The following is a 27,938-nucleotide window of genomic DNA, read 5'->3' on the forward strand; positions in this document are numbered from 1 at the left end:
TTGCACTGCTATGAGCATTTGCTCTCGATCGGAGTTAGGCTGTGACTGTTGATGATGGCGGGGTAACAGAGTTGCCAGATCGCAACGGCCACATTACCAATCTCCTCAACTTTCATTACCAAATTTAACTTTTCATTACCAAATTCGTAAAGCTAGCATTTATTCTTCACTAATTATATATACCAGTGGAAATACATGTAATCACTCTCCTTATAATTAACACCATGTTGATTATTTTCACGCTATGTAGGGTTGCAGATTAATCAGAGAGAGCAAACAATCTACCATCTCCATCCTGTGTATCCTCATACATGTGAAAAATCCATTTGGTAATGCATTATTCTGATTCATTACCAAATGAATTTTTCATTACCAAATTGGCCCACACTTGGTAACGAAAAATACCAAATGGCAACCCTGACAGGGGAGGGGGGAGGGGGGAGGAAAGAAGGGGAGGGGGGAGGAAGGAAGGGGTGAAGGGACCAAGGTGTAACAGCTGTTCGGCGCCAGGCGGCAATTTCAAATTACGGGTGGGAAAAAAGTCAGATTTTTTTCGAATTTTTTGCGGTTTTTGGCCCATTTTGGGAATATTGGATCCCAGGACAATTATGTCCGGTTAGTGGCGATGTTCGGATATTGGGCGTTCGGATATTAGAGGGATTACTGTACTTGGAATGATAATAATTATATGGTAGAACAGTCCAACATAAGTAGTAGGATTTAAAAGAAATACAGTACATTATTTACAATAAATGGCCATGTGAGTCAAGTGGGAAATCCAGTAATATATATTATAGTTATGAGAATGAAAATGTAAACTATATAATGACAGTATTGTGATACCAACTCTAACGTATGGAAGTGAAGCTTGGACGTTGTTGGAAGGACACAAGTCAAGAGTGAAAGCAGTGGAAATGAGTTATTTAAGAGGAGCCTGTGGAGTCACATGGAGAGACAGGCTGACGAATGAGGATATAAAGAAACGTTGTGGTGTGGATGTGGATGTGATAGGAAGCGTTATGAGGAACACACTGAGGTGGTTTGGCCATGTGGAGAGGATGGAGGGTGAAAGACTGACGAAGAGAGTGTATGTGAGTGAGGTGGAGGCCGAGGATGATATGGAGGGATGGGGTGGAGAGGTATATGAGAGAGGGGGGTGTGAGTTGGGAGCAGGGCAGTGAAATGGCGGGGGACAGGGCGACTTGGAGGCGATTTGTTTGTGGCCACCCCAAACGGGATTGAGGTGTCTGGCAACAGATAGATAGATATAATGAAAGTATAAGGGAATATGAAATATATACAATGATAATGAAGGAGGATATCCACAATGAAAGCAGATATGAAAGAAAATGGCTTGGGTGAAGAAAGAATAAAGTGAGAAAGGAGTGTGACGGATGAAGTAGGCAAGAAAAAATGATTAATATAGGAGATGCGATACAGTGAATGAAAGCAGATGAATGGTAATATGAGTCACAATCTGTAAAAAAAAATCCATAATCTCTATAGAAAGTCAAGGTATGGGTTGATGAAATTAAACTGTATACAGTAAAACCTCACTATATCGGACTAATTGGGGGCCCAAGCCAGTCCGAAAAAAGCGAAAGTCCGATAAAAGCGACATCAGGACTCCCCCTTGGACTTCCTCCTCCTTTTGTTATGCACAGAGGCTTGCTTGTCATTCATGCATTTATTCTCTCTCTCTCTCTCTCTTCACACTGGGCACTTCTAATTTACTTCACATATTTTTGTCTTCGTCGTCACCTTCATCTTCACTTTCCCATTCATTTTTACCTTCACTTTCAATTCACTCAGACATTCACATTCACTTTCATATTCTCTTCCATGCTCATTTCACATTCACCTTCACCTTCACACTCACTTTCAGTATTACTCATTTTGAATTTCCCTTTCACCTTCACTTGCAATCTCACTTTCTCATTTTCATATTTACCTTTACAATTCTTCACTCACCTTCACTTTTGCCCTCCCTTCATTTACTGTCACATTTACCTCCACCTTCACATTCACTTTCTCTTTCACCTTCACTTTCACTTTAAATTTTTCTTTCACCTTCACTTTCACCTTCATCTTCACTTATACATTCATTTTCACCTTCACTTTCACCATATTACTTTTACATTCATTTTCACCTTCATTTTCAATCACTTTCACCTTCACTTCCACCCTCACTTTCACTTTCGACTTCACTTTCACCTTCACTTTCATTCATGTTTACTTTCACCTTCACCTTCACCCTCACTTTCACCTTACATCTTCACCTTCATTTTCACTTTTGACTTCACTTTCGCCTTCACTTTCACCTTCAACCTTCACTTTCACTTTTGACTTCACCTTCACCTTCACTTTTACTTTTGCCTTCACTTTCACTTTTACTTTCACACCACCTTCACTTTCACCTTCAAAATCCCTTCACTAGCCTTCATTTTTTCATTCACTTTCACCTCTCTCTCCCGAAGACAGAGAGAAGGGGAGGATACACAGGAGTGAGAGAGGAGCGACCAAGGTTATGCCTATCTCCCTCACTTCTTTATGCCAAGGGGATGCCACTTGTCATTTCTGTATTTATTCTCTCTCTCTCTCTCTCTCTCTCTCTGTTGACTTGGACATTCCATATTCACTTGTGTACACTTTCACCCTCACTTTTACACTCATTTTCACAGTTATTTTCATTTTCAATTTTACCTTCTCTCTCTCTCTCTCAATGGAGAGGGGACGGGGAGGAAGAGAAGGTATGGAGGAGAGAGAGAGAGGAGGGACCGATGTTATGGTATCTCCTCCGTTTGTTTGTTTATTCAAAGAGAGGACTGCTTCTGGCTTTATTGCACTTTTGCTGATGCATAAGAATTTCATCCACTTGGCTTCTCGAGTCCGATAAAAGCGAATTCCGCTATATTGAAGTCCGTTATATCGAGGTTATACTGTATTTACATGTACTGAATACTGAAGTGTTGCTGAATGAAACAAAGTTAGGTTGGCTGGAGGAGCAACATCAGTGAGGTGAGCCCCTCCCACAAAGAAGAGCTGAGACGCTAGTTGGAGAGAGAGGAGAATGACGTCACTACTGAAGTCCACCAATCAGAGGTGACCTAGAGCATCAGATGATCACAACTAAGATGTTGATTGAAGAAGGCAATGATGAAGCAGACTTCACTGGGTGGCTGCCCATGGGGCCAGGGAAGGAGGTGGAGGTGATGTGGCAGTTGCTGGGTGTGGGAGTGGCTGGCAAGGTGGCGGCGGGTGGGAGGGCTTGGTCAGCAAAGCACGAGGGGGGGATTACAGCTAGGAGGTTGGGGTGTGGTGGGGTGTATAACTGTTATAATTTTCTAAAACAAGAGTGGCGTGAGAACTGGTATTTGATAGTGTGTGGCTTACTGATTGTTTGTCCATGCAGCTGGTGGTGAAGACTGATGGGGGCTGAAGATCGGTGTAGAGGTAATATTCAGGAACTTACTGAATGAAGATCTCACCCAGAAATAGGTAAGTGACACAACCACAAGGCAGGTGAATGGAGAGGAGTGTGGTAGGTGTGTAGACTGGAGGAGGAACAGAGCACTGGCACAAGCAAGGTGTGGCCAAGGGGCTATTTCACTGAGAATATACTGTACGGAGACATGTGAATGTGATCTGACTCACCTCTGTCATCAATTTTTTCCACCCCCTCTCGTATCCCCAGTTAGGAGTAATGCAGAGGTCTTGATGTAGTTTCTATGGAAGTTTATTTAGAGCAGACAAACGCAGGTCCAACTGGTTCTATACCAGCCCCACAAGTGCCCCAACGAGAGCAGTGTGGTGGGAGCTGGCATGCTTACTTTGCAGTTTATGAAATGAGCTGATTCGTGCATAATTCGTCACATAGGCACTCACTAGTAGATACATATACTGTTAACCTATATACTTATGTACTGTTAGTTCTAGTTTGCAAGTTTAAAATATTATCAATGTATGGTTACACAGTATAGGGTTACACGGTATGGTTACATAGCATTGTTACAGTTTCATAGTACAGTATTGGGTTACAAGGTATGGTTACACTGGCAAGGCATTGTCTGCCACAAGGGGGGGTCATGGTTCCCTGCATGGTGTATGTACTGTAATCAAATTGCTCATGTGGGACAGCCCCACAGAAACAGCTGCTTACCTATGATTGATGGGCCTGGTTGGCCTGAAAGACCAGGGTTAAACAACAACAACAACAACAAAGACAACAACAACAACAACATCCATTTCAACTCCATCAGGTCTTATAAAAATGCTTAGGGCATTTTTGGGTCCATTTAAGTACTTTACATCTGTGCAGGAGGCTGAGTACAGTCACTTCAAGATCACTGAGTTATAATTAGGTACATACATGGCTTTCATATCCATTCAGACCCATCCATATTACCATCAATTCAGGTGTATTCATCAGTTCAGATCCAGTTAGGTAATTCAAGCAACTTCAAGTCCATCCACATCCATTCAAGTCAGGTTATATCCTAGGAACTTCATTTCAACCACGTCTTGACCTAGTGATGGACTGGCCATTCAGGCATCTGGGCAATGTTTGGTGGGCTGGTGTCATGTGCAGCACGTTCATGCAAGCATAAAGTATCCCACGAGCTAAAGTATCCTACACTACATCTCTGGTCTTTGAGCATATAAATTCCCAAGTAGGTAATTTCCTGTGACTGACTGAGGGACAGTTAGATTTCTGCACACAATCTGTCTCTCTGTCTATCACAGTGAGTCATTTATCTTGTGGTACAGAGGAGCCCTGCGTTTCACGCCTAATTGGTTCAGTGAAAAGTACTGTGAACCATGAAACCACTAAAGTTGGGGCATTGATCCTAAGGGAAGTAGGCTAATTGGTTCTGGGTGTGCCAACTCCCCCTAAAACCCATTTATGCAATGTAAAATTTACTGATCACACCTGAAAAGAAACTAGTATTAATACAAAGTACACAATAGGTATGGAAACTCACTTGGAAGGCTGGAGTGGGGTGCCTAATGGAAGGGATGGGGGTGTAATTTCCGAGGCAGGTGATGAGTAAAACCAGGAATGCGAGCGGCAAGGCACAGAAAAAAAAGGCTCAGGGAGCAGATATAAACACACAACGCGTGGAGCATAGCACGCCCATGGCAACGGTGGCGAACAAGTGACAATCGCATTCCATGCGTGAAGTTTGTTTATGTTTTCTCGCAGCGAAGAGGGGTTTTTGCTTGAAGCCTGAGGTTTGGGAATATTTGCAGGCCATCCCTAACCATGAAATTGTGAATGAAGATGTCACTAAACCTGGGGCTCCACTGTATATGTAGGAACATAAGTAGGATTCTTAAAATGGGGTGGCCCATGAAGAAATCTTCATGGGAGTTTGGAGTTATTCCCCTAGGAATTTGGGGTGACCAGGCATACTTCAAGGGGTAGCCAGGGCCACCATAGCTATCCCTTTGGCTATGCCACTGAGTATTGTACAGTATATGCTTTAAGACAGGAGTGTGGTATAAATTCCTTTGCATATGCATGAACTTGGTGCATGTGACCCCATATACAGTGTACCAAATACCATTATTCCACACTTAGGTATAGGAAACTTTCTTCGCAGGGTGGCCAAGCCCATTAAGAGGTGACCCTAGGGAAATCTTCATGGGAGTCTGGAATTATTCCCGCATGAATTTAGGGTGGCCAGGCATGTTTCAGGGGTTACCAAGGCCACTATGACTGTCTCTCTGGCTATGCAACTGAGTATAATATGCCCTACAACAGTAGTGTGGTATGAATTCCTTTGTGCATGCATGAACTCAGAGCATATGATCCCATGCACACAGTACTCAATACCATTACTCCATACTTAGGTACCTCCACAGGGTATTTTGTGAATGCACCTACTTGGTGCATGTGATACCAGATTCTGGTGGTGTGTTCTTGCAATTTCCTGTTGCATAACATGTTGCCAGTCTCTGAACACATGAGCCTCTTTTTGTCAATCAATGAAGGGGATTTTTCATTTTTAACTACAGTTGACTTATAAGACTTTACCCTTGACCGCAAAACTTGGCTTAGAGTGTAAGTAAATGTAGGTAGAATGACTGAATATTGAAAGAATGGAGGCATATCGTCATGATGATAAACAGCACAATGAAAGAAGAGATAATTCATAACTGACTCCAGATAATGATGTGTTGACAGAAATCAAATATATTTCAGGATGCAGAAATCAGTCTAGACACTAAACTTGATTCCGGTACCTCCTAATTAACCTCAGATAATGGAGTGTCAAAAGAAACCAAAGTATTGTCAGGATGCAGAAATCAGATTAGATTAGAAACTTGGTAAAAAAATAAATAAATGTTAGGTGAGCCACCCAGAGACAACAAAGTGAACAACTACAAATCCACACAAACAAATCAAGTTAATCCCAAAGACAGGATAGAATTAGACAGTTGGGTATTCCTTTAGAATTCTGCATCTCTCCCCTTCTACACTCTCTCTTGTCCTGTATCCTTTCTCTCTTCACCATCTTCTCCCTCCTTGATCTCCCCTCCCCCCATACTTCACATTTCCCATTACCTCTCCCCCTCCTCCTTTCTGCCGCTCTTTCCTACCCCTTCTCTTATTCCCCACTTCTTTTCTCCAGCCATGTACTGTATTATACTCACCACTTCCCTTAGTACTTCCCCTTTCCCCTCACATCATCTCTTTGTGAATCATATCCTATAACAAGCTCCCATCCCTCATCACTTCTCCATCTCTCATTTTGCTCACCATTCCCTACTTTCCTCCCCTCATCTTCTCCCTCTTCTTACCCCTCATCCCTTTCTTCCTCCTCTCACCACATCCCACCCCTCAAACCTAACCTGTTTCCTCACCTCCCATATCCTTTCCTCTTTTCCTCTATATTCCTCCCCTTATTCTCCCATCTTTTTTATCTTTTCACTTCTTTTTTTCCCTGCTCTTCCTTCTCCTTTCCTCTCCTCAGCCCTTCCATGCTACAGTCCCTTAACCCCTCCCTCCTCTCCTGTCCACACCTCCTCCTTTCTTCCCCTACTTGTCTTCTCACTACTTCTTCTCTTCCCAATATCCCTTCACTTCTCTCCAGTCCACAGCTCACAGTACCACCACACTCCCCTCCCATCTTCCCTTTTCCTATTTTCTTTCTATTTATTTTTCCCAACATCTTCCACAAAAGTCAGACTCCATTTTACTTCCCACTTCTTCCTTGCTCAGTCACTTTTTCTCTCTTTCACTCACTTCCCTTCTCCCTCCCCCTAAAACAACTCATCACGCAGCTTTATCTTCATTCTTTCCTTCCCTCCCTCCCTCTGTCTGCATTCACTTTATCTACTCCAACTCTCCATAGTACTCCAGTACCACTCACTTATTCTACCCATATTCACTTAACTCTTTTCTCTTTTCCCACTAATTTCACTCACTCACTCTGAACTCATACACTCACTCCCCATTCATACACTTACTTGCAACCCAATCACCCACACACACTCACCCACACAACTATTCCCTCCCTCTTTCCTCAATCTCACACTCAAATATTTTCCACTCACTAACCATCACTCAATTACTCACTCACTCCCCACTCCCTTACTCAATACTCACTCACTCATTTCCTACTCACTCACTCTCTCCCCTAAGACACTCATTAACTCTTCCCACTCATTTACACTCCCCACTCACTCACTCACTTGCTCCTCACTCATTCCCCACTTCATCAGTCACTTCCCAGTCACTCATTTATGCATAAATTCCCATTCACTCATCCACTTACATACTCTCACTCACTCATTTACTCACTCCCCACTCACTTCATTCACTGACTCACATATTCCCCACTCACTCACTCACTCAGTTTCATCACTTGAAAATGTGGGTCTATCTGGCCGAAAACTGCCCTGGCTGGTTTAATGGCATAGTCTGCTAATGCTTAGATCAAAGTAGATGAATTTATGTCTGCTTCAGTTATTTTAAGTCCCTTTAGAACTTTTCGGGTCCTTCAGGGTCATCATACAGTTTATCAGTTCTGGTTTTACCGGTAAATATGTTTGCTAAGCATCACTTCCATCAGTGCAGCAGTTTTAGGGATATGATAGTTCACGTCATATTCTTTCAGGATCTCTAAGGTACATGTGATCGACTCAGGTAAAAAAAAGACAGCTTCACATCATGCATTCGAAGACTGCCAAAAATCAGCCCAATCAGTGTGGAGGGTGTTGAGATATGTCAATTGAGGTCTTTCAGACTGAGTGGGTAGGATGGGTTGGAATGATACAGCAGTGGGTGGTGGGGTTGAAGTGGGTGAAATATAGCTTGTGAATATGTGAGGTTGAAAGTTGGTTAGCTGTTGAAGCAGTTTTATGAAACACTCTCACCATATCACAGTAGAGGTAAATGAGGTGAGCAGAGAGGAGCAAGAAGGGAAGGGGATGCTGAGAGAAGTGTATTTAGTAAAGATGGGCTTTGAAGGTAGTCTGGTAAGTCACAAGTCAAAGGTACAGGAGCAAAAAAGTATGTGGGATGAAACAAAATCATGGTGGGTAATGGTAAAGGATAGGATAAATGCGTGAAAATTTGTAATACAAAAGGTGCAGCACTGGCAGTGGGAGGGTGTATGTCACAGATATCTCCAAGAGGTCTGATGTGGGAAAAAAAAAAAAAAAAAAAAAAAAATGAGATAATGATGAGGGCAGAGAGGAATGGGAAGGATGGGCTGTGACAATGATGAATATTTTATGTCAGCCAATAAGGGCACACTGAAAGTACAATTCAAAGTTTCCCAGTACCACCACCACCACAACCACCACCAACATCACAACAACAACAACAACAACAACAAGCAGATGTAAGTATGCATGTGTTTGGTGTCCCATGAAACAGGTAACAACATCCAAGGCCAAGGAGAGATGCCTTTGGGCCCTGCTGCTGAGAAACATTACAGGCCACTGACTATTCAGTCATATTGACTGTGTCACCCACCAACCCGAGAAAAAAGTCAGTTCAAACAACTGGCAGAATACTAGACTTTGCAGGAACAATGAACATTGTTGTATGCAACATATTTTAAGAACAGACAGAGAGTAGACTGCTCACTAATTAATCTGGGGTAATAGAAGCCAGACTGAGCATTTCTTGGCTGGGAGGGCTGACAGGAGGATGGTAAATGATATAGAGGTTTTAGGGGACAGAGAATGTGTATAGCAATACAAATTACTAACATGTGACATGTTACAGTACTAAAGAATCAGGTAATGGAGAAAAGGACCTGTGTATCCAGGAAAAAAATGTAGAAGTGGTTGCGACCATCATCCACTCATTTGATGTAGTGCTGCCTACTTCTTCCTTAGCCTTTATCTTTGTTTTTCTGTGTCTGCCCTCCTCTCTTCCTATTTCTCCCATCTTTTCTGTAACTTCTTATTGCTTTTCTTTCCATTACAGGTGGCTTTACATTGAGTGACAAGCCAAATGGTTTCCTGTAAGCCAAGAAACCATTTACAACACTGGGTGGTAACCATATAACCAAACCATACGTGCTCCCTACGTGTCAACAAGTGGGTTGGTAGAGGGTTAGTGCCCCTCTCTGTAAAACAAATAACTCAGGGTCAAATGACCACCCCTTATGGGATTATGGCGTCTGGCAACAGATAGATAGATAGAAAAACCAAGCAGAAAGGGATGTCTTCTATAGCAAGATGAATAGTGTGGTGGCTGAACATCGGGCCACAAACAAATGTGTAAATAAACAATACAATCTCTTCAGCATTACTGATTTGGTATGTGAATGGACAAGGGGCCCACCAAGATGTATGGTAATGTGGTGGTGGGATGAGAATGCAGAAGACTCAAAGAGAAAAGAAAGTCTTTTTGAGAGTGGAAAGCAGTGATAACAGTTGAGCGAAGAGCCAGAAAGAAGCTATACAGGGCAAACTCTAAGTCTCTGAGAATTTTACTGGATGGCCTAAATAATCCTGAAAGGAGGAATGTGGTATTTAAGGTGGCTAAACAGATCATCTGAGAAAGTGGGGATATTATAGGTAAGCAGTGTGTGAAGAATGATGAAGGAAGGGCTGCGGTGAATAATGAGGATATTAAGGATGCTTGAAGAAAGCATTACAGCCAGTTGCAGTATGAGGAGTTTGATTGGTACAGGGAAGGTTTGGAGTCAGTGGATCCAGTGTTTGGTTCTTGACCTTTGGTTGATAAGGGAAATCAGCAACATGCAGTTGAGGAAGGTGGTGGATGTGTTTGGGTTAACTATTGAGATGTTGAAGATCCCGGAGATATAGGAGTGGGTTTATTTATTGGTTTGATGAATTCTATTATATATATGAGAGTGTCATTTCAGATGATCAGCTGAAAAACATGACTGTAAATTTGTATAATGGGAAGGGTGTTGCCCTGGAAAGAGGAAATTATAGAGGTATACAGCTTTTCAACCAGATAAGGAAGGTAATAGAGTCCTGGAAGGTATGATAACAGAAAGAGTGAATATTGATGGGATGCCTTGGGGTTTATGCCAGACAAAGGGGTCCACTGATGTAATATTCACTGTCAGACACCTTCAGGAAAAATGTATAGGAAGGAAGACAGACGGCTTTTATATTGCTGTAGCTCATTTGGTGAAGGCCTTTGACAGAGTGCCTAGGAAGGTGATGACATGGGCAATGAGAAAGCCTGAGACTGAGTACTGGTTGGTTAGAGTGACCATGGCAATGTATGAGGGTTCTCGCACCCAGGTGAGAATGAATGGAGGTTTGAATAACAAATTTTCTGTTAATGTTGTTGTGCACCAGGAATCAGTTTTAAGCCTTTTATTGTTTACCATGGCAATTGAAACACTCTTACTGGACCTAAGAACTGGACTCCCATTGGAGGTGTTGTATGCTGATGTTTGGTGCTGATTGTGGAGAATGTGAAGATAGTGGAGGAAAGATTTAGGAAGTATAGAGACAGAATAGGGTACAAGGGATTGAGAATAAATGCAGACAAAACAAAAGTGATGATATCTAGGGTGGTGCCATCAAAGTAAAGAGAGTGTGGCCGTGCACAGTTTGTCACAAAGGCGTGGGCAGTAACTCCATACTGTGCAGAGTTTATGAAAAGTGGGCACATAAGAGATGAACAGTCGTGGTATTATAATGTAGGCTGCAATATAATGCTGAGTTTATGTGTGCAGTGTGTGTAAGACAGCCTACAGAGGCAGAGAGGTGGGAAAGAATAATCTTGCTGGAGAGTCTCTTGAGAATGTGGAGGAGTATTGTTATTTAGGGGACAGTACAGGGGTGGATCAGCCAGAAAGACTGTTGGGAAGGACTGTTGGTGTAAGCTGTTTCGGCAGGGGGGGACAAACGGATATGGAGGTGTTGGCGTGATGGTTGCAGAGAAATGGGTGGAATATGTTATGAATGTTCTGAGGGTAAGCAATAGGATATTGGTAGTGAAAATTCTGTTGGGTAGAAAGATAGCTGAGATCATATCAGCATATGATCCACAGGCAGGACTGGATGTAGCAGAGAAAGATAGATTTTGGGATGATTTAATACATGTAGTGGGTGGTATGCAGGATGATGAGATAGTGATTTTGGGAGGAGACTTAAATGGTCATGTAGGTGAAGCAGCACAAGGTTATGAAGGAGTGCATGGGGGATGTGCGTATGGTATAAGGAATGCAGAAGGGGAAAGGATACTCGAGTTTGGGGAGGCAACGGACATGATTGTGTGCAACACATATTTTAGGAAAAGAGACAGTAGGTTAATTACGTATGAGTCTGGGGGAAATAGCAGTCAGATAGATTATTTTCTGGTTAGGAGGGCCGATAGGAAGTTAGTGAGGGATGTTAAAGTTGTAGGAAGTGAGGAGTGTGTTCAGCAGCACAAACTATTGATTTGTGATATGGTGCTTAAAGAACAAGTGATGAAAAAGAGGACTTATGTACCTAGGAGGAAAATATGGAAGCTGTAAAACCAAGTAGTAAGGGATGCCTTCTATAGCGAGTTGAGGAGAGTGGTGGCTGAACAGGGAGCTGTAGACAGAGGCATTAATGAACAGTACAGAGCCCTCAAGAACAATTTCTTGAGAGTTACTGATATAACATGTGGCTGGACAAGAGGACCACCAAGACATAAAGTAACTTGGTGGTGGGATGAGGGTGTAAAAGCTGCAGTTAAGGAGAAAAGAAGGCTTTTCCGGGAATGGAAGAAGGGTGGTAGCAAAGAAGAATATTTGGCTGCCAAGCGGAGGGCTAGAAGAGAGGTATACAGGGCAAAGTCTGAGTCACAGAGACTATTACTTGATAACCTAAATCATGGGGAAAGGAAAAATATGATATTTGGGGTGGCAGATCAGGTGAAGAGGGATAATCGGGATATTATAGGTGAGCAGTGTGTAAAGAATGATGAAGGAAGGGTAGTGGTGAACAGTGAGGATATTAAAGATATATGGAGAGAGCATTATAACCGGTTGTTGAATGAGGAGTCTGACTGGGACAGGGAAGGTTTGGAGCCAGCAGATCCAGTGTCTGGCCCTTGGCCTTTGATTGATGCTGCTACTGTGAGTGAGGCAATAGGCAGGATGAAGGTGGGGAAGGCAGCAAGTGTGGCTGGGTTGACTGCCGAAATGTTGAAGGCCTCAGGCGATATATGGGTGAGGTTAGTCACTGACCTGATAAATAGGATTATTTATGAGTGTGTTGTCCCAGATGATTGCCTGAAGAGTGTAATTGTAAATGTGTATAAAGGGAAGGGTGATGCCCTGGAAAGAGGAAATTATAGAGGTATAAAGCTTTTAGATCAGATAATGAAGGTAATGGAGAGAGTTTTAGAAGGTATGATTAGAGAAAGAGTGAATATTGATGAGATGCAGTTTGGGTTTATGCCAGGTAGGGGGACCACTGATGATATATTCATTGTTCGACAGCTTCTGGAAAAATATATTGGTAGGAGAAGGGATCTTTATTTTGTTTTTGTTGATTTGGAAAAGGCCTATGACAGAGTCCCTAGAGAGGTGGTGAAGTGGGCAATGAGGAAGCTTGGCTTGGAGGAGTGGCTGGTTAGGGTGGTTATGGCTATGTATGTGGGTGCTCACACCCAGGTAAGAGTGAATGGAGATTTGAGCGATGAGTTTTCCGTGAATGTTGGTGTGCATCAGGGGTCAGTCCTGAGTCCCATGTTGTTTATCATGGTACTTGAAGCCCTTTCACGTGACTTTAGAAACGGACTCCCGTGGGAGTTGTTGTATGCTGATGATTTGGTGTTGATTGCAGAGAATGAAAGGGAGGCGAAGGAAAGGTTTAGGAAGTGGAGAGATGGCATGGTAGCACAAGGGTTTAAGGGTAAATGCAGATAAACAAAAGTGATGATATCTAGGGTTGGTGGCGGTACTGTCAATGACGAGGGAGAGTGGCCATGTGCAGTTTGCCTCAAGGGCGTGGGAAGTAATTCCATCTTGTGCGGTGTTTGTGATAAATGGGTGCATAAGAGATGTAGTGGTATCAGAGGCAGACTGCGAGATAATGCTGATTTTATGTGTACGGCATGTTGGGGTGAGCAGGTGGAGATTGTCAGACGTGAAAGGATTGAACTTGCTGGTGAATCTCTTGAGTGTGTGGAAGAGTTTTGTTATTTGGGAGACATGTTGTGTGCTGGAGGTGGGGCTGGAGCTAGCTCTGTGGCTAGGGTGAGAAGTGGTTGGAAGAAGTTCAGGGAGCTCTTGCCTCTCCTGACATTGAGAGGACTCTCCCTATGTGCTAAGGGGCCTCTGTATGCAGCATGTGTTAGGAGTTTTAATGCTGTATGGTGAGACCTGGGCAGCGAAGGAGGAAGATATTTGCCGGCTCAGATGTACAGAAATGACAATGATTAGGTGGATGTGCAGTGCGTCACTGCGTCCAAGGCCTGGAGGGGCAGGGTTTACGATGGAAGAGTTGAGAGGTAGGATGGGACTGGAGTGTATTGGTGTTGTGATGAGGAGAGGTAGAGATGGTTTGGACATGTGGAGAGGATGGGGGATGATAATTGGGTGAGGAAGGTGAGAAGTGTTAATATTGGGGATGGGGTTATGAGGGGTAGACCGAGAGAGACATGGGACGAGGTCATTAAGTGTGACCTCAGGGTTAAGGGACTGAACAGGGAGGCTGCAATGGATCGTGCAGTGTGAAGAGCCGCCATTAGGTGACCAAGGCCGACACATGCAAGCATGTTGGACCCTTTAAAAAGGAAACGATATATTCCGGGGGTGGGATTGGAGGTAGCTCAGTGACAACGATAAGGAATGGCTGGAAGAAGTTCAAGGAGTTGTTGTCCCTCCTGATACCAAGCAGGTTCTCCCTCCATGCTAAGGGGTCCTTTGTTAGGAGTATAATGCTATTATGGGAGTGAGACTTGAGCAGTAAAGGAGGAGCATATTCACAGCTTCAAACATCCAGAAGTGAAAATGATTAGATGGCTGTGTAATACATCCTTCAGTGACAGGCCTAGGATTTAGAATGGAGAGTTGAAAGGACTTGAATGTATTGGTGTTGTGATGAGATAGGGTAGACTGGGATGGTTTGGGCATACGAAGAGGAAGGAGAATAACAACTGTGTGTGGAGGTGAGAGGTGTGAATGTTAAGTGTATTGTAGCAAGAGTCAGACTGAAAAAGACCTGGGATAAGGTCACAGAATGTGACCTCAGGGATAAATAACTCAATAGAGAGGCTGTTAGAGATACAGCAACATGGAGAACTGCCTTTATATATATGAATGATGAAGAACAAACTTGTGCGTGAATCAATGATAAGACACGTTACATCTAGATTATCCTTTGCCCTTTTGCAGCTTATTTCATATCCTTGTCACAGCACTTCTTTATGACTAGTACAGTATTACTATAGTCTGTTATAACAACTCAGCAACTGCAATGGATAGAGGGCAATTTCAGGCCAGGTTGGAGTAAAATGGATAGGAAACACATGTATTGCACCCCATTCCACCCTATTTAACAAACACTGTTCATTATAGCCAATGAAAGTTTGGTGGCGTTTGTGGCATCTGTTAACTGCACAATACGCCATACTGGGGTTGTTATGGTGAGGGTCTACTGTACTACCAAGTGGTACCTTTTTGTCTGTGACCTATCAACCCCTCCCCCCCTTTCAGTAACCATACCATCCTATGCTGATGACATAGTAATAGCTTCATAACACTCCAAAACTCAACAAATAGCACACCAGTGCCAATAATACCTATACTTACTAATATACACTGGCTTACACAAAACAGTGACTGCTTCAACAACTAAATTAACTATCACTTTCTTCATTCCAAACAAAGAAATATCTCATACACAGCCCTCATATCTCCCTCTTTAACTAGCTATGTTCCTGGAGACACATTCCAAAATTCTTAGACCTACTTTGAATAAGTACAGCAATACCCTGATATCCAGCGACCCAATAACTAAGCACTCGTTACACTGAACAAAAGAAATTGGGGAACATTCCCACAATCTGAACGGCCGATGATCTGTTAGTCTGAACACTCTGCCGATCCCTAGGTTTAAAACATATGTGTCCAAACACAGAGCTTTCCCAGACCTCCCTCCATCCCCTCACTTCTCCCCCTGTCCCCAAGCCCCCCCCCACCAGGTGAGCAAAAATGGCCATCCGCCTCCTCACCGAACAGTCAAAGTCGCCCGGCCGGCCTTTCGAGCTGCGCCCTGGTAATAGCACCTAACCCACCAGATGAGCAAAAATGGCTGTCTGCCACCCTACCGAATGGTTGAAGTCACCTGGCCAGTCAGTATAGACATGGGTCACCAGGCATGACTCCCTTCCCATCCCCCCGCTCTCCCCCATCCCAGCTAGCGCGCTGCCTGCCTGGTCCAGGCCAGTGTTGCCAACCGAAGGGTAACTACCCCACGTGTAGGGCAATTGAGCCAATTTTTCAAACACTTAGGGCGATAGAGTAATTTTACTAAATTAGATCAGATAGTAGGGTAATTGTGAAATTATCATAATAAAAATTGCCAGTAGAGTAGAAATGACAGAACCTTTCATATGCTAAATACAGTAATATATATTTTTTAATTACAATCACCCCTTATTGATAATGAATGGTCCTTACTATAAAGAATTCAGTTTAACAAGATTGTTTTGATGTGTGTGCAGTCTCATTAACTTAATCTCTTCCTGACTGTTCAATCTCAAGTCCACTGTGAATGATTTATTTGTCATCACAAAGCAAAAATGCAAAGTTTAATGTAATCTCAAGGCAATAATAAATACTATCTCATATTACACCTTTTGAAGTGTAGGATGGCTGACACTATGTACCTGGCAAGTCAGTGCTCCTGATAACATTAAACATTAAATGAAAAACTTCGTGTCATCTCTGGGTGTCTGAACTTTAGCTCGCAAGGAACATACGTCGCTGGTGATTTCTGCCCACAGTACCACTAGGCTTCTGATAACTGTTTATGAAGGAAAGTTGATTGATTTGCATCATAATAACTGTAAGTCATGCAGAATGGTAGGGGAAAGTCTTTTATTCCTTCACATAAAATTACAGCCTATAAAATAATAATAGTGTAATTTGAAATTTTTCCCTAAGCCACAGGATAATAATGAGTGATGTAGGGTAACTTCACTATAGACACAGGGCTTACCAGTGTGGAGGAGCTGGTAACACTGGCCCAGGCTTGTCCGCTCTCACTGCATCTGTTGCAGTGATGCATCTCATCATTACACCTCACACCACCTTACCTTCATGCATTACCTTCCTGCATATGTAATGTTTGATGTCCCATTCTTTAGCAATAGTATTGTCTATGAGGGTAATAACATTACCTATGGTGTTTCTGTGTCAGTCTCTATTGACTGAGTAAGGTATAAGTGAGTTTGGGTTTGGCCCTGGAATGCATCTCTGGCTTTTCATCAGTATCTTATAGGGAAAACTGCTTCAATATCCAGCAACTCGCTGTCCGAACACTCTCACCAGGACACAACACCGCTGGATATAGGGGCATGCCTGTATGACTTTTTCTCATCACACAAATAATGCTGACTGAAAGGCATCTTGTGACTCAGTGCCTTGAAAACATTCACAGGCACTTTCTTCAGACAACCGAAGAAATCAATGAAAGCAATCCATAAATATTACATCTGAACAATAATGACTTATGGGAACAAAAGCCAGGTCCTTACTACGACAGCCACAAACTCGGAAAAGTTTAAATATGCTCAAAACAAGGTCTTAGCAATACTAACAGAATGTATAGAGACCACAAGTATAGATCAGTTGCACCAAGACACGAAAAATTCTCAATCAATGACACACAAGAGGGAAAAGTACACAATTCACTGCTTCAGCTTAGGGTCCCTCTCATTTATGTAACTTTATGTTGCACTACCCCACCACCACAAAGAAACAAAAGTACAACTTCCCAACACTACAGAGAATGCCTCAACAACATCCCTTCCCCTTCACCTAGCACTACACTGCACAAACATATGCACAACAAATAACCACCACAGTCATTCAAAACCTCCCAACAAACAACATTTATGGTAAGCCCCCACCAGACATTCATCCATCAGAAAATGCCTAGCTAGACTATGATGTGGCCATCACCAATGCTGGCCTCAATACCATTACAAAATACAACTCACAAACAAATCTAAGTTGCCTTCACTATAATGCAGCCCCACAAGTGACCGCAGGGATACAAGATTGAGTAAAGAGGCTGCTAGAAATCAAGTACTATAAAGTGCTGTAATTAGATTACCAAGATTGATGTATGCAGGCATCTTGCAGCATTTACAAATGAAACAAAATGAACACACCACAACACACTTTTCAACTCGTGCGCCTAGCTTTCACAACAATCTTCCAACAAAATATCAATGAAAGAATTCTGGAAACGCTCAAAATCTCAATGAAAGATTTTTGGAAATAATCAGCTGAAGTAGCTGATTTCATACACTCCATTGGGTTCACATCCAGCTGAGCCTGGGGCACAACAACAACAACAACACCGTCACCACCACCACCACCACCACCACCACCACCACCACCACCACCATCTAATCCTGTGTTGCCCCACAAGGAGCGTAGGGGCCCAGGGTTAGGCAATTTGGTTCTGACATTTAAGATGAGAGTGACCAGTGTCTCTCATCCCAGAGTGAATAATGGTAACAAAAAGACAAAACAAGAATAATGATAACTGCAAAAACACCACCACCAAGTAATCTGTGGCTTATTTACCTGAAGCTCATTAGTATCCTGAATAATTTATCTACAGTGAAATGCTAGCTATTCATCAAACTTTTTTTTTTTTTTTTTTTTTTTTACTGTAAGGTTTCACTCACCAAAACAACATATGGAGCAAATATACAGTACCAACCTTGTGGACAGTTTGTCATTAGCAGAGCACCTTCAATTACAAGTCTTGGTGGCACTGTGATGCTTTTGGTTCCATTCCCATTCACAGTCTGTCCTCCTATTTTTAGCTCAATATTTGGATAGACGTTTAGTGTAATGGGTGTCCATTTGGATTCATCAAGTCTGTTGCTGGTGGAAGTCCATAGAGGCTGGTTTTGATTGCTGAACAAAGACACATTCATTGAGGGATCACTTGATTTTTTAGCAGAAAGGTTGACAGCTAAACCTTTCATAGTCAAGTCAAGGCCATTTTGCACAATGCAACCTGTTGATTTGTATATGCTGTAAGTTTAAATTTTTAAAAATGTATACACTGCATAACAAATCTATGATAACATGTACAGAAATTACTTACTATGGACAAAATACAGATGATACAGATATGACATAATATTAAATCAAAATCAGTTCAGTAAACAATGGAGGACTTCTTACCATCATACACTGGGAAAGCCACTGCCAATGGAAAGGCTGACATGAGGTAGAGTGCAAGATTCCATGCCATGCTGCTTCCCCTGTTCTAAACCACACAGACCTACTGAGACCACATAAAAATACTGAGTTTCAAAATAAAACTCTACATTTATTGGCTGAAAGGATACAGTGCTTGAAAAAGCTGTATGTCCATACCATGATTTGATTAAGCTCTATTTTCTTCTTATCACTCAGGTTGAAAAGAAAAAATCACAGTCTATTTCACAGTGGTGGTAGGTGGTGGCAACCATCATCCACTCACCTGATGTTGTGCTGCCTATTTCTTCCTTTGCCTTTATCATTTTGAGGTGGGTGGGGGTGCCCATCATCCACCCAATTACCGTAGTGTTGCAGTACTCTGTGTTTAGGGTAGCTAAAAACCAAATTATTTCCTGCAATCCAGGAAATTATTTACAATCCTGGGTGGTAACCTTATAACCAACCAACATGTGATCACTACGTGACAACAAGTGGGTTGGCAGAGAGTTAGTGCCCCTCCACGAAAAACAAATAACTAAAAATAAAAGCAAGAAGCCTCGAACCAGGACTGACCAACAGGTGACACCTAAGGACAGAACAAAGGATATGGTATGGACTGCGATATGGAATGTAATGGATGCAAATGATCAGGAGAAAGAAAGAGAGAATTCCAGGTGCTTGAGGGTACAAAAGTGGATGTATGCAGATTAACTGAAACAAAATGAAGAGGTGAGAGTGTGAGAGAATGGGAGTAAGGATGGGGTATATGCACAGAAGTGGGTGAGAATGAGACGGCAAAAGGAGTGTGTATTGTTGTGTGCAAGGGATGGAAGGAGAATATGAAAGAGTATGGATCAGTTGGCTCAAGGATTGCATGGGTAAGGTTTTAAAGTTGGACTATAAATGTGGGCGATTGTGTGCATGTATACGCTAACGCAAGATGTGCAAGTGGAATGAAAGAAGAGTTCTGGACAAATGTGGAAGTGTGGATGGAAAAGTTTGAAAGGAATAAGAATGTTTTTGATTGGAGATATGAATGGAAAAGTAGGGAATGTGAAGGTGGATGGAGTAGTTGGTGAGTGGAGTGTGCCTGCAGAGGTGGATGAGAAAGGCAGTGCTCTAGTGGACTTTTGTTCCCACAGGGGGTTGGTGAGAGCCAATACCCTCTTCAGGCACAAAATGATCCACAGGTGTAAGTGGCGAGTGATGAGAAGGGTGGGTGGTGAACTGAATTAACGGAAGGCAATGATTGATTATGTGCGTGTGCATGATAGGATGAGAAGGTGTGTTATGGATGCAAGAGCATGTAGAGTTTGGGGAGTGGACTTTCTGACCACCACTTGGTGGTGGTGAGAATCAAGGTTCAAATGAAATGGAGGAATAGAAGAACGGAAAGACAGGACGAAGTAGTTCTTAAAAGGAGGGTGGAAAGGTTACAAGAGGATGAAAAAAAAAAGGCAGAATATGGGAAAGAACTGAAGGAGCGACTGGGTAAATATGGATCGGAGCAGATGAGGGATGTGGAAGGTGTGTGGAAGATATTCACAGAAGAAATCTTTGCAGCATGTGAGGTGGTGTGTGGGATGAAGAGAAGACAAAAGGGGGTGCAAGGAACAGCATGGTGGAATGAAGACGTGAAACAGGCTGTGGCACAAAAGGAGAAAGCATATAGTGAGTGGATGAGAAACAGGGATGTGGAAAAAGTTGAGAAATGGAAGAGACAGTTTTTTTTTTTTTTTTTTTTTTTAAATAACAGAACGGAGGAAGGAAAAACAAATGGGGAAAAAAAAAATAATCCATACACCAGATTACTGGTGTCCTCTATTCATAAAATATCTGTAACAGTTAAACTTGAACAGTTGTGGGTTGAAATTTGGAGGAAAACAACTCTGGGGAAGCGAGTTCCAGAGAGATGCAGTTCGGGGAATGAAAGAATTCTGATAGGCAGAAGTTCTGCAATATGGTTGAGTGACATTCCAGTCATGAGCACTACCAGATGCCCGTGTAGCACGAGGGAAGGCATGGAGAGGTGGCACCATGGACGCAACTTCGTCTGAGCATTTGCCAAAAAAATATCTGTAAAATAATGCAAGGGAGGCAACATTCCTTCTTACTTGCAGGGGAGGTAGTTTATATGTAATGGCAGGGTTGTTAATGATTCTAACAGCTTTATTCTGAATTTTGTCTAGTTGTCTTAATGCAACCTCTCCACAACCATTCCACAAGGGTGAGCAATATTCAAGCTGAGAGCGCACATGACTCTTATAAATTATAGCTAACTGCTCATCGGCGAAGAAATTACGGACTCTTTACAATAATCCAAGTTTCTTTGAGGCGGTTTTAGCAAGTGATCTGACATGAGAGGTCCAGCTGAGGGCACTGTTAAGTGAGACACCAAGAATTTCAATACTTTTGGAGATGGGAATATTAGTAGCACTGAAGGTAATGTACGAATCTGGCAATATCTGTCTATTAGTAAACTGTATAGATTTAGTTTTACTAGCATTAAAAGAGACAAGGTTGTTATATGTGGAGAGGAAGAGAGAGGTGAAAAGATTAGTAAAAGAGAGTAAGAAGAGAGTGTATGAGGAATTTGGAAAGAATTTAAGTGTAAAGTGGAGGGAATGTAAGAAAATGTTCTGGAAAGAGGTAAAGAAAGTTAGACAGGGCATCAAAGAAGTTAGTCCGGGAGTGAAAAATAAAAATGGTAGATTACTGGTGGAGAAGGAAGAAAAAGTGGGCAGATGGAGAGAACACTTTAAGGAATTGTTGAACATAGAGAATGAAAGTAATGTGAGTATAAGCGGATGGGGAATGGCTGGGAGACGAAGGGATGTGAGAAGAGAGGAAGAAATCAGTAGGATGGAAGTTGTGGAAACAATGAAGAAAGTCAAAATGGGAAAAGCCCCAGGAACTGATGAAGTGTGTGGTGAAATGCTGAAGTATGGGGGAGAGACAGTAGTAGAATGGATGTGGACGATGTGCAGGTTGGCCTGGGAGAAAGGTAGAGTCCTGGAAAATTGGAAGTCCCTGTACGAAGGAAAAGGGGAAAAAGAAGTGTGTGGTAATCATACGGGCATTTGTCTTCTTAGTGTAACAGGAAAAGTATATGGTAGGATAGTTATTGACAGAGTTAGGGAAATAATAGAGGTGTTAGTTGGAGAAGAACAGGGAGGTTTTAGGAAAGGAAGTGGGTGTGTAGATCAGATTTTCATGCTCAGGTCTTTAGTGAAAAAGTTTCTAGAGAAGGGAAAGAAATTGTATGCGGATTTCATGGATTTGGAGAAAGCATATGACAGGGTGGATAGACAAGGATTGAGGAAAGTATTAAGAATATATGGAGTAGATGGGAAGTGTTGAATGCCGTGAAGAGTATGTATGAGGGTTCTTAGGCTGCAGTGTGTGTGGATAGTGAGCTGAGTAGATTTTTCTATCTGAAGGTTGGATTGAAACAGGATGTCTCATGTCTCCACAGTTGTTCAATCTGTACATGGATGGGATTATAAAAGAGATACAAGGTAAGGTAGTTGATGTCGGAGTGGCCCTAATAAGAGAGGGGAGTGTTTGGAAACTCCCTATACTGTTGTTTGCAGATGATCCCATATTGTTAAGTGAAGACGAACGGGAGCTGCAAGGTTTCATGGATGAATTTGGGAAACTATGTAAGAAACATAAACTAAAGTTGAACGTAGGGAAGAGTAAAGTTATGGTCTTTGAAAGAAAGGAAGTCAGTGAATGTACAATATGGTTGGATGAGGAGGAAATGGAAAATTAGAGTGCGCTTAAGTACTTGGGTAGTGTGATAAGTAAGGATGGAAGTTTAGAGGATGAAGTGCTTGATGGGGTACAACAAGGAAGAAAGGTTGCTGGTTCCTTGAAAGCAGTGATAAGAAACAGAGAAGTGAGCATGAAGGTGGAAAAGTTACTGCATGACACTATTGTGATACCAACTCTAATGTATAGAAGTGAAGCTTGGACCTTGTTGGAGGGACAGTGGAAATGAGTTATTTGAGAGGAGCATGTGGAGTCACATGAAGAGACAGACTGACATATGAGGAAGTAAATGAGTGTTGTGGTTTGGATGTGGATGTGATAGGAAGCATTAGGAGGTGGTTTGGCCATGTGGAGAGGATGGAGAGCAAGAGACTGACGAGGAGAGTGTGAGTGAGTGAGATGGAGAGGGGAGACAGAGGGGGAGGCCAAGGATGAGATGGAGGGATGGAGTGGAGAGGTATATGAGAAAGGAGGGTGTGAGCTGCGAGCAGGGCTGTGAAATGGCAGGGGACAGGGCGACATGGAGGCAATTTGTTTGTGGCCACCCCTTACAGGATTAAGGCGTCTGGCAACAGATAGATAGATAGACCTTTGTCACTCTTATTCTTTGTCTGCCCTCCTCTCTTCCTATTTCCCCCCTCTTTCCTGTCACTTTTCATTACTCCCCATTCCTTTTTCAGGTAGTTTTACAGTCAGTGACAAGTCAAATGGTTTCCTGTAGGCCGGGAAACCATTTACAACATTAGGTGGTAACCACATAACCAACTCATACGTGTTCTCTACTTGTCAGCAAGTAGGTTGGTGGAGAGTTAGTGCCCCTTCCCATAAAACAACTAACTCAAAAACAAACTACCACCCCTTACGGGATTATGGTGTCTGGCTATAGATAGATAGATAGATATTCCACAATACTGGCACTTAAAATATCCTTGAAGTAAATCTCCCTGCCCCAGTTTGTTCTCATCTGCTAGACTCATTGTTGTTGCCATTGTTCCTTAACCCATGTCTGTCTGAGCAGACCCATTGACCATAAGTAAGCAACAGCTTCTTTATGACCATATTACAGGTACAGTACAGTAAAAGCAAATCCCGGTGTAACGATACTACTGATTAAGTAAAAAACCATCACTAGGCAGGGTATTGTATCTCGGTGTAGATGTAACATGTAAAGTATAGGGATACATTTTTGAGCCTTGGGTTTCTCTCCCAGCCAAGTCCTAAACCCACTCAAATGAGTTAAAAAACAAGTTTCTAGCTAACCTAAACCCCCAAATTGCTTTAAAACTAGCTAAACTAAGCCTAAAAGCAGTTTATAACTCACCTAAGTCCAAAAATAAAATCTGAAAATCATCAAATATATGTCTGGAAAAAATCAAACTTAGTAAATTGTACCCCAACATGACAATGTTCATCCATCTATGACTAAAACACATTAATCTATGTCTAAAAACAGTTTATAAATCAGCCTAAACACAAAATTTAAGTCTAAAATAGCATCAAAATCAGTTAAAAAACAAAACAAAACAAAACCTATTATTTGGCGGAGAACGGTGGTATTCCTTCCCCCATTGCTATGCTGGGGTATTGCATCTATGGATATCGTATCTCGGGATCTGCCTGTAAATACACTGTGTAGGGATCCAGCACCCCCTTATGGTAGAGAGGATCTCACTATGGTCAGATCAGTGTCCTTCCCATGACAATGTGCATATCCAAGTCTGAGATTTGCATTACACCTGACTGATCCTTAAGTGGTCCAATACTATCTTCAAAAGATTTCCGCCTGTTTACATGACTGGAAAACTCTTTGGGCTCCCTTCGCATTGTTATGCCATCCTTATTTCTTCATTTCTTTTAGCTAACTCTGTCAGAGATTTCACCCTCCTACATACAGTCTTGAAGAGGTCCAAATCATTCTGGTCCTGGTTGTTTCTGGCCCTCTTGTATGCAGCATTTCTCTCATAAACAATACTACAAGGGCTATTTCATTAATAAACCATTTTGGTTGAATGGATCTGCTTTTTGTGTACTTCGTGCCTATGAATGCAGTCTGTCATTCTAAGAAGTGCTCTTTAAATGAGCGATACATTGCATTTACATTACTGCCCTGAAGTCCAACACTCATAAAACTCTTTAAAACCTGGAAAGCCAGCTCTATAGAAGTCTAGTTTTCTTTTACAAGGTCCAGAAGATCATTCACAACAAATACATACAGAAAACCTAATCAGATTGTAAACAACAAATCCATTCATCCATCCATCATCCAATCCCATGTTGCCTCATGAGCAGCGTAGGAGCCCGGGGCTAGGCAAACTGGTCCTGACATTTAAGACGAGTGACCAGCCTCACTTATCCCTGAGTGGCATTACATGAGCAATAAACCCTAACCATCCCTTGGATATAAACCTTCACCGGCTCAATCCGATTGAAGGGCCATAATTACCCACTAAACCACCAGGTGCCAATATTTGGTTATACAGTTACCACCCAGTGTAGTAAACGGTTTCCTGGTGCACAGGAAACCAATTGGCATGTCACTCAGTGTAGAGTCATCCACAGTCAGAAAGAAGAGCAAAGAATGAAGAAAAGATAGACAGGAGAGGGAGCGTTAAGTTACCCGCAGGCAGAAGGATGAGGAAAGAATGAAGGAAAGAAAAACAGAAGAGGATGAAAGGAAAGAAGGATGGAGGAGAGGAAAGGGCAGACACCTGAGAGCAACACTACATTGAGTGAGTAGATGGTGAGTGTCCCCATCTACCACATGAACACATACAGAAAACCTAATCAGGTTGTGGTCACTAACTCCCAGCGATTCACCAACAGACAATTTGGCAAAGCTTTTGTCTTCCGCAATGAACACAAGATCTAGGAGGCTATTGCCTCTGGTTGGTTCATTTATGGGGGGGGGGGGAAGTAAAGTCTACAAGATGCCTTCCTTTAGCACTTGCCGTTTTGTCATCCCAGCTTACAAGACAGTTGAAGTCACAAAAAAATAAAGAAATTTTATCACTTACTATGCTACTCAAACCCCTGTACATATCTTCATTCTGGTCACCAAGCTGATGTAGAGGCCTGTATACAAGAACTAACTTATGCAAAGTGCTGGTCAGATGAAAATCCACACTTAATATTTCTTGGTCTGACCTAATTTTACAGCAGACAGGATTTAAGCTGTCACTGACATACATTAAAATTCTATTCCCTTCTCATGTAGTACAGTCTTTATGAAACATTTTGTAACTATGAATTTCAAACTCTCCAACAAAATCTCTGCTGTCACCATGAATCTATATCGCAGTTACAGAGACGTATAATCTCTTGACTAACATAAGAGTAGCATTTCATTACATGGATGAGATGATGAAAAAATTGATAGTGGCCATGATCTGCCCCAGGTTGGAATATGCAGCAACAGTGTGGTCCTCACATAAAAAGAAAGATATAAACAAGATCGAGAGAATACAAAGAACAGCAACCAAAGATGGTCCCTAGCCTGGCAGATCTGTCACACAGGGAAAGGCTGGAAAAGCTGGATCTGCCTTCCTTAGAAGAATGGAGAGAGAGGGACGACATGACTGCAGTGTTCAGGGCCATGATGGGTGTAGATATAATTGACAGAAAAGATCTGTTTGTATGGGATGGGAAAGTAACAAGAGGACATGCAATGAAACTGAAAAAGCCAAGTTGCTTGAAGGATATCAAGAAATATAGTTTTCCATATAGATGCATAGACCTGTGGAATAGCCTGGACAAAGAGATCGTCCAGTCTAAAAACTTAAACAAGTTCAAAGCAAAATTTGACTTACTGAGAAACAGAGACGGGACCCCATGAGCGTAGCTCATTTCTTGTATATCACAACTAAGTAAATACAACTAGTAAATAAATCAAAATGTTCTGGAGTCATGAATGCCTTGAGTTCAGGCAATTTGTTTCTAACAGACCTAGCATTGAAGAAAACTACCTGAAAGGACTCCAGACTTTTCCTGGAACCCTTCAGCAGTCCCTGTTTCCTGGAGGCACTGGTATATCTGGAGATAGTTCTTTCTATCTTGAGCTAGTTTCTTGCTTGTCATCAGAAAAAGAATTTACAACTGTGATTTTCCCAATTTGATCATGATTGCTTCTCTGGGGTTTGGAGTCTACCATTTGCCATGAGATATAGTCTTCCAATTACACAGAGTCCTCCTGTGACAGAGTCACCTTTCTCTCTTGAAGGCTCTTCCAACTGTGGTGGAGGGCCTCCAGTACTTTGTGAGAAAGGGGAAATTTGTCTTTCTGAGGTCTTTTCTTTGACTTTGGAGACAAATCTGTTGATGTCTGCTGTGTCTCTGCTGGACCGCTTGTCACCACATTATGTCTTGACCTAAAAGAGAGAGAGAGAGAGAGAGAGAGAGAGAGAAAGATTGATTAACCCCTTACCCGTGGGCCGTCACTACCGTGATGCTCATTACTTAAGTACCCGGTACCATACTGCAGGGCGTCATTTCTGAGATCCAGGGATTTTTTAAATTGACTGGGCTTTCAAGTGCAGTCTTGTATCATCTATCAGTACTGCCAGTGTGTAACTATAGGCAGCGCTGCTACTACTGCTAGTATTCGCATCCAGCGTTACCAATTTAGCCATTTTTCTGTGTTTGTCTCGCCTCCCCACCTCCCCTCCCTTACCCCCTCCCCCGCCAAGCTACAGTCTGGCTGAGCAATGCAACTCCCAGTAGGTTTTTTCCATTCACTTTTTCCATTGAAATGTGCCCTATGCCCTATTCTCATACTAAAAAATATATTAAAAAAAGGGAAAAAAGCTAATTGATACTGCCATTGGCCATGAAGTAGCTACTTTATCACCTGGAAACACCTCACATGCACTTGGTCGCTAATTTTCCCTGTTCATTACCCATTGAAATGTCCCTTATGACCTATTCTCATACTAAAAAATATATATAAAAAAAAAAGGAAAAAGGCTAAGAGATACCGGTACTTCCACTGACCTGGAAGTAGCTAATTCATTGTGTATTGTCTAGGGTTCCTGCTATCCCGGCAGGAGGGGCACGGCTCTGTCCAGCCATCCCTGCAGGTAAGGGGCTAAGGAGGAAAAATAGCGAAGTATGCTGAAGGGTTATAAAAAGATACTGAATCCTTTAAGCCAGTAAACAGAGAGTTTTACAGTATTCTAAATCCTGCCATTGAATTATCTGAAGGATCTAGTGCCATAAAATACTATGGATCCTAACTGATGAAAAAAGCTCATGGCTATCACCTATTTAACCCCTAAAGACCACATTTTTCTG

The 27,938-nt window shown here is 42.3% G+C and overlaps 1 protein-coding gene across 1 annotated transcript in view; it reads right to left on the reverse strand.

Annotated features, from left to right (window-relative positions):
* Positions 1–27,938, reverse strand: part of LOC145401224 (uncharacterized) — a 107,787-nt gene that overhangs the window by 40,122 nt on the left and 39,727 nt on the right. The window contains exons 2-3 of the mRNA XM_080273546.1: positions 18,861–18,960; positions 18,388–18,690 (exon numbers count right to left, since the gene is read on the reverse strand). Coding sequence (XP_080129672.1) covers positions 18,388–18,690; positions 18,861–18,930 — 373 coding nt within the window. The 5' untranslated portion in view covers positions 18,931–18,960. The remainder of the gene's footprint in view (positions 1–18,387; positions 18,691–18,860; positions 18,961–27,938) is intronic.

This window comes from Coenobita brevimanus, chromosome 6 (assembly GCF_032717465.1).
Source record: "Coenobita brevimanus isolate Jiangsu-jjx chromosome 6, ASM3271746v2, whole genome shotgun sequence".
In the NCBI taxonomy this organism is placed as follows: domain Eukaryota; kingdom Metazoa; phylum Arthropoda; class Malacostraca; order Decapoda; family Coenobitidae; genus Coenobita; species Coenobita brevimanus.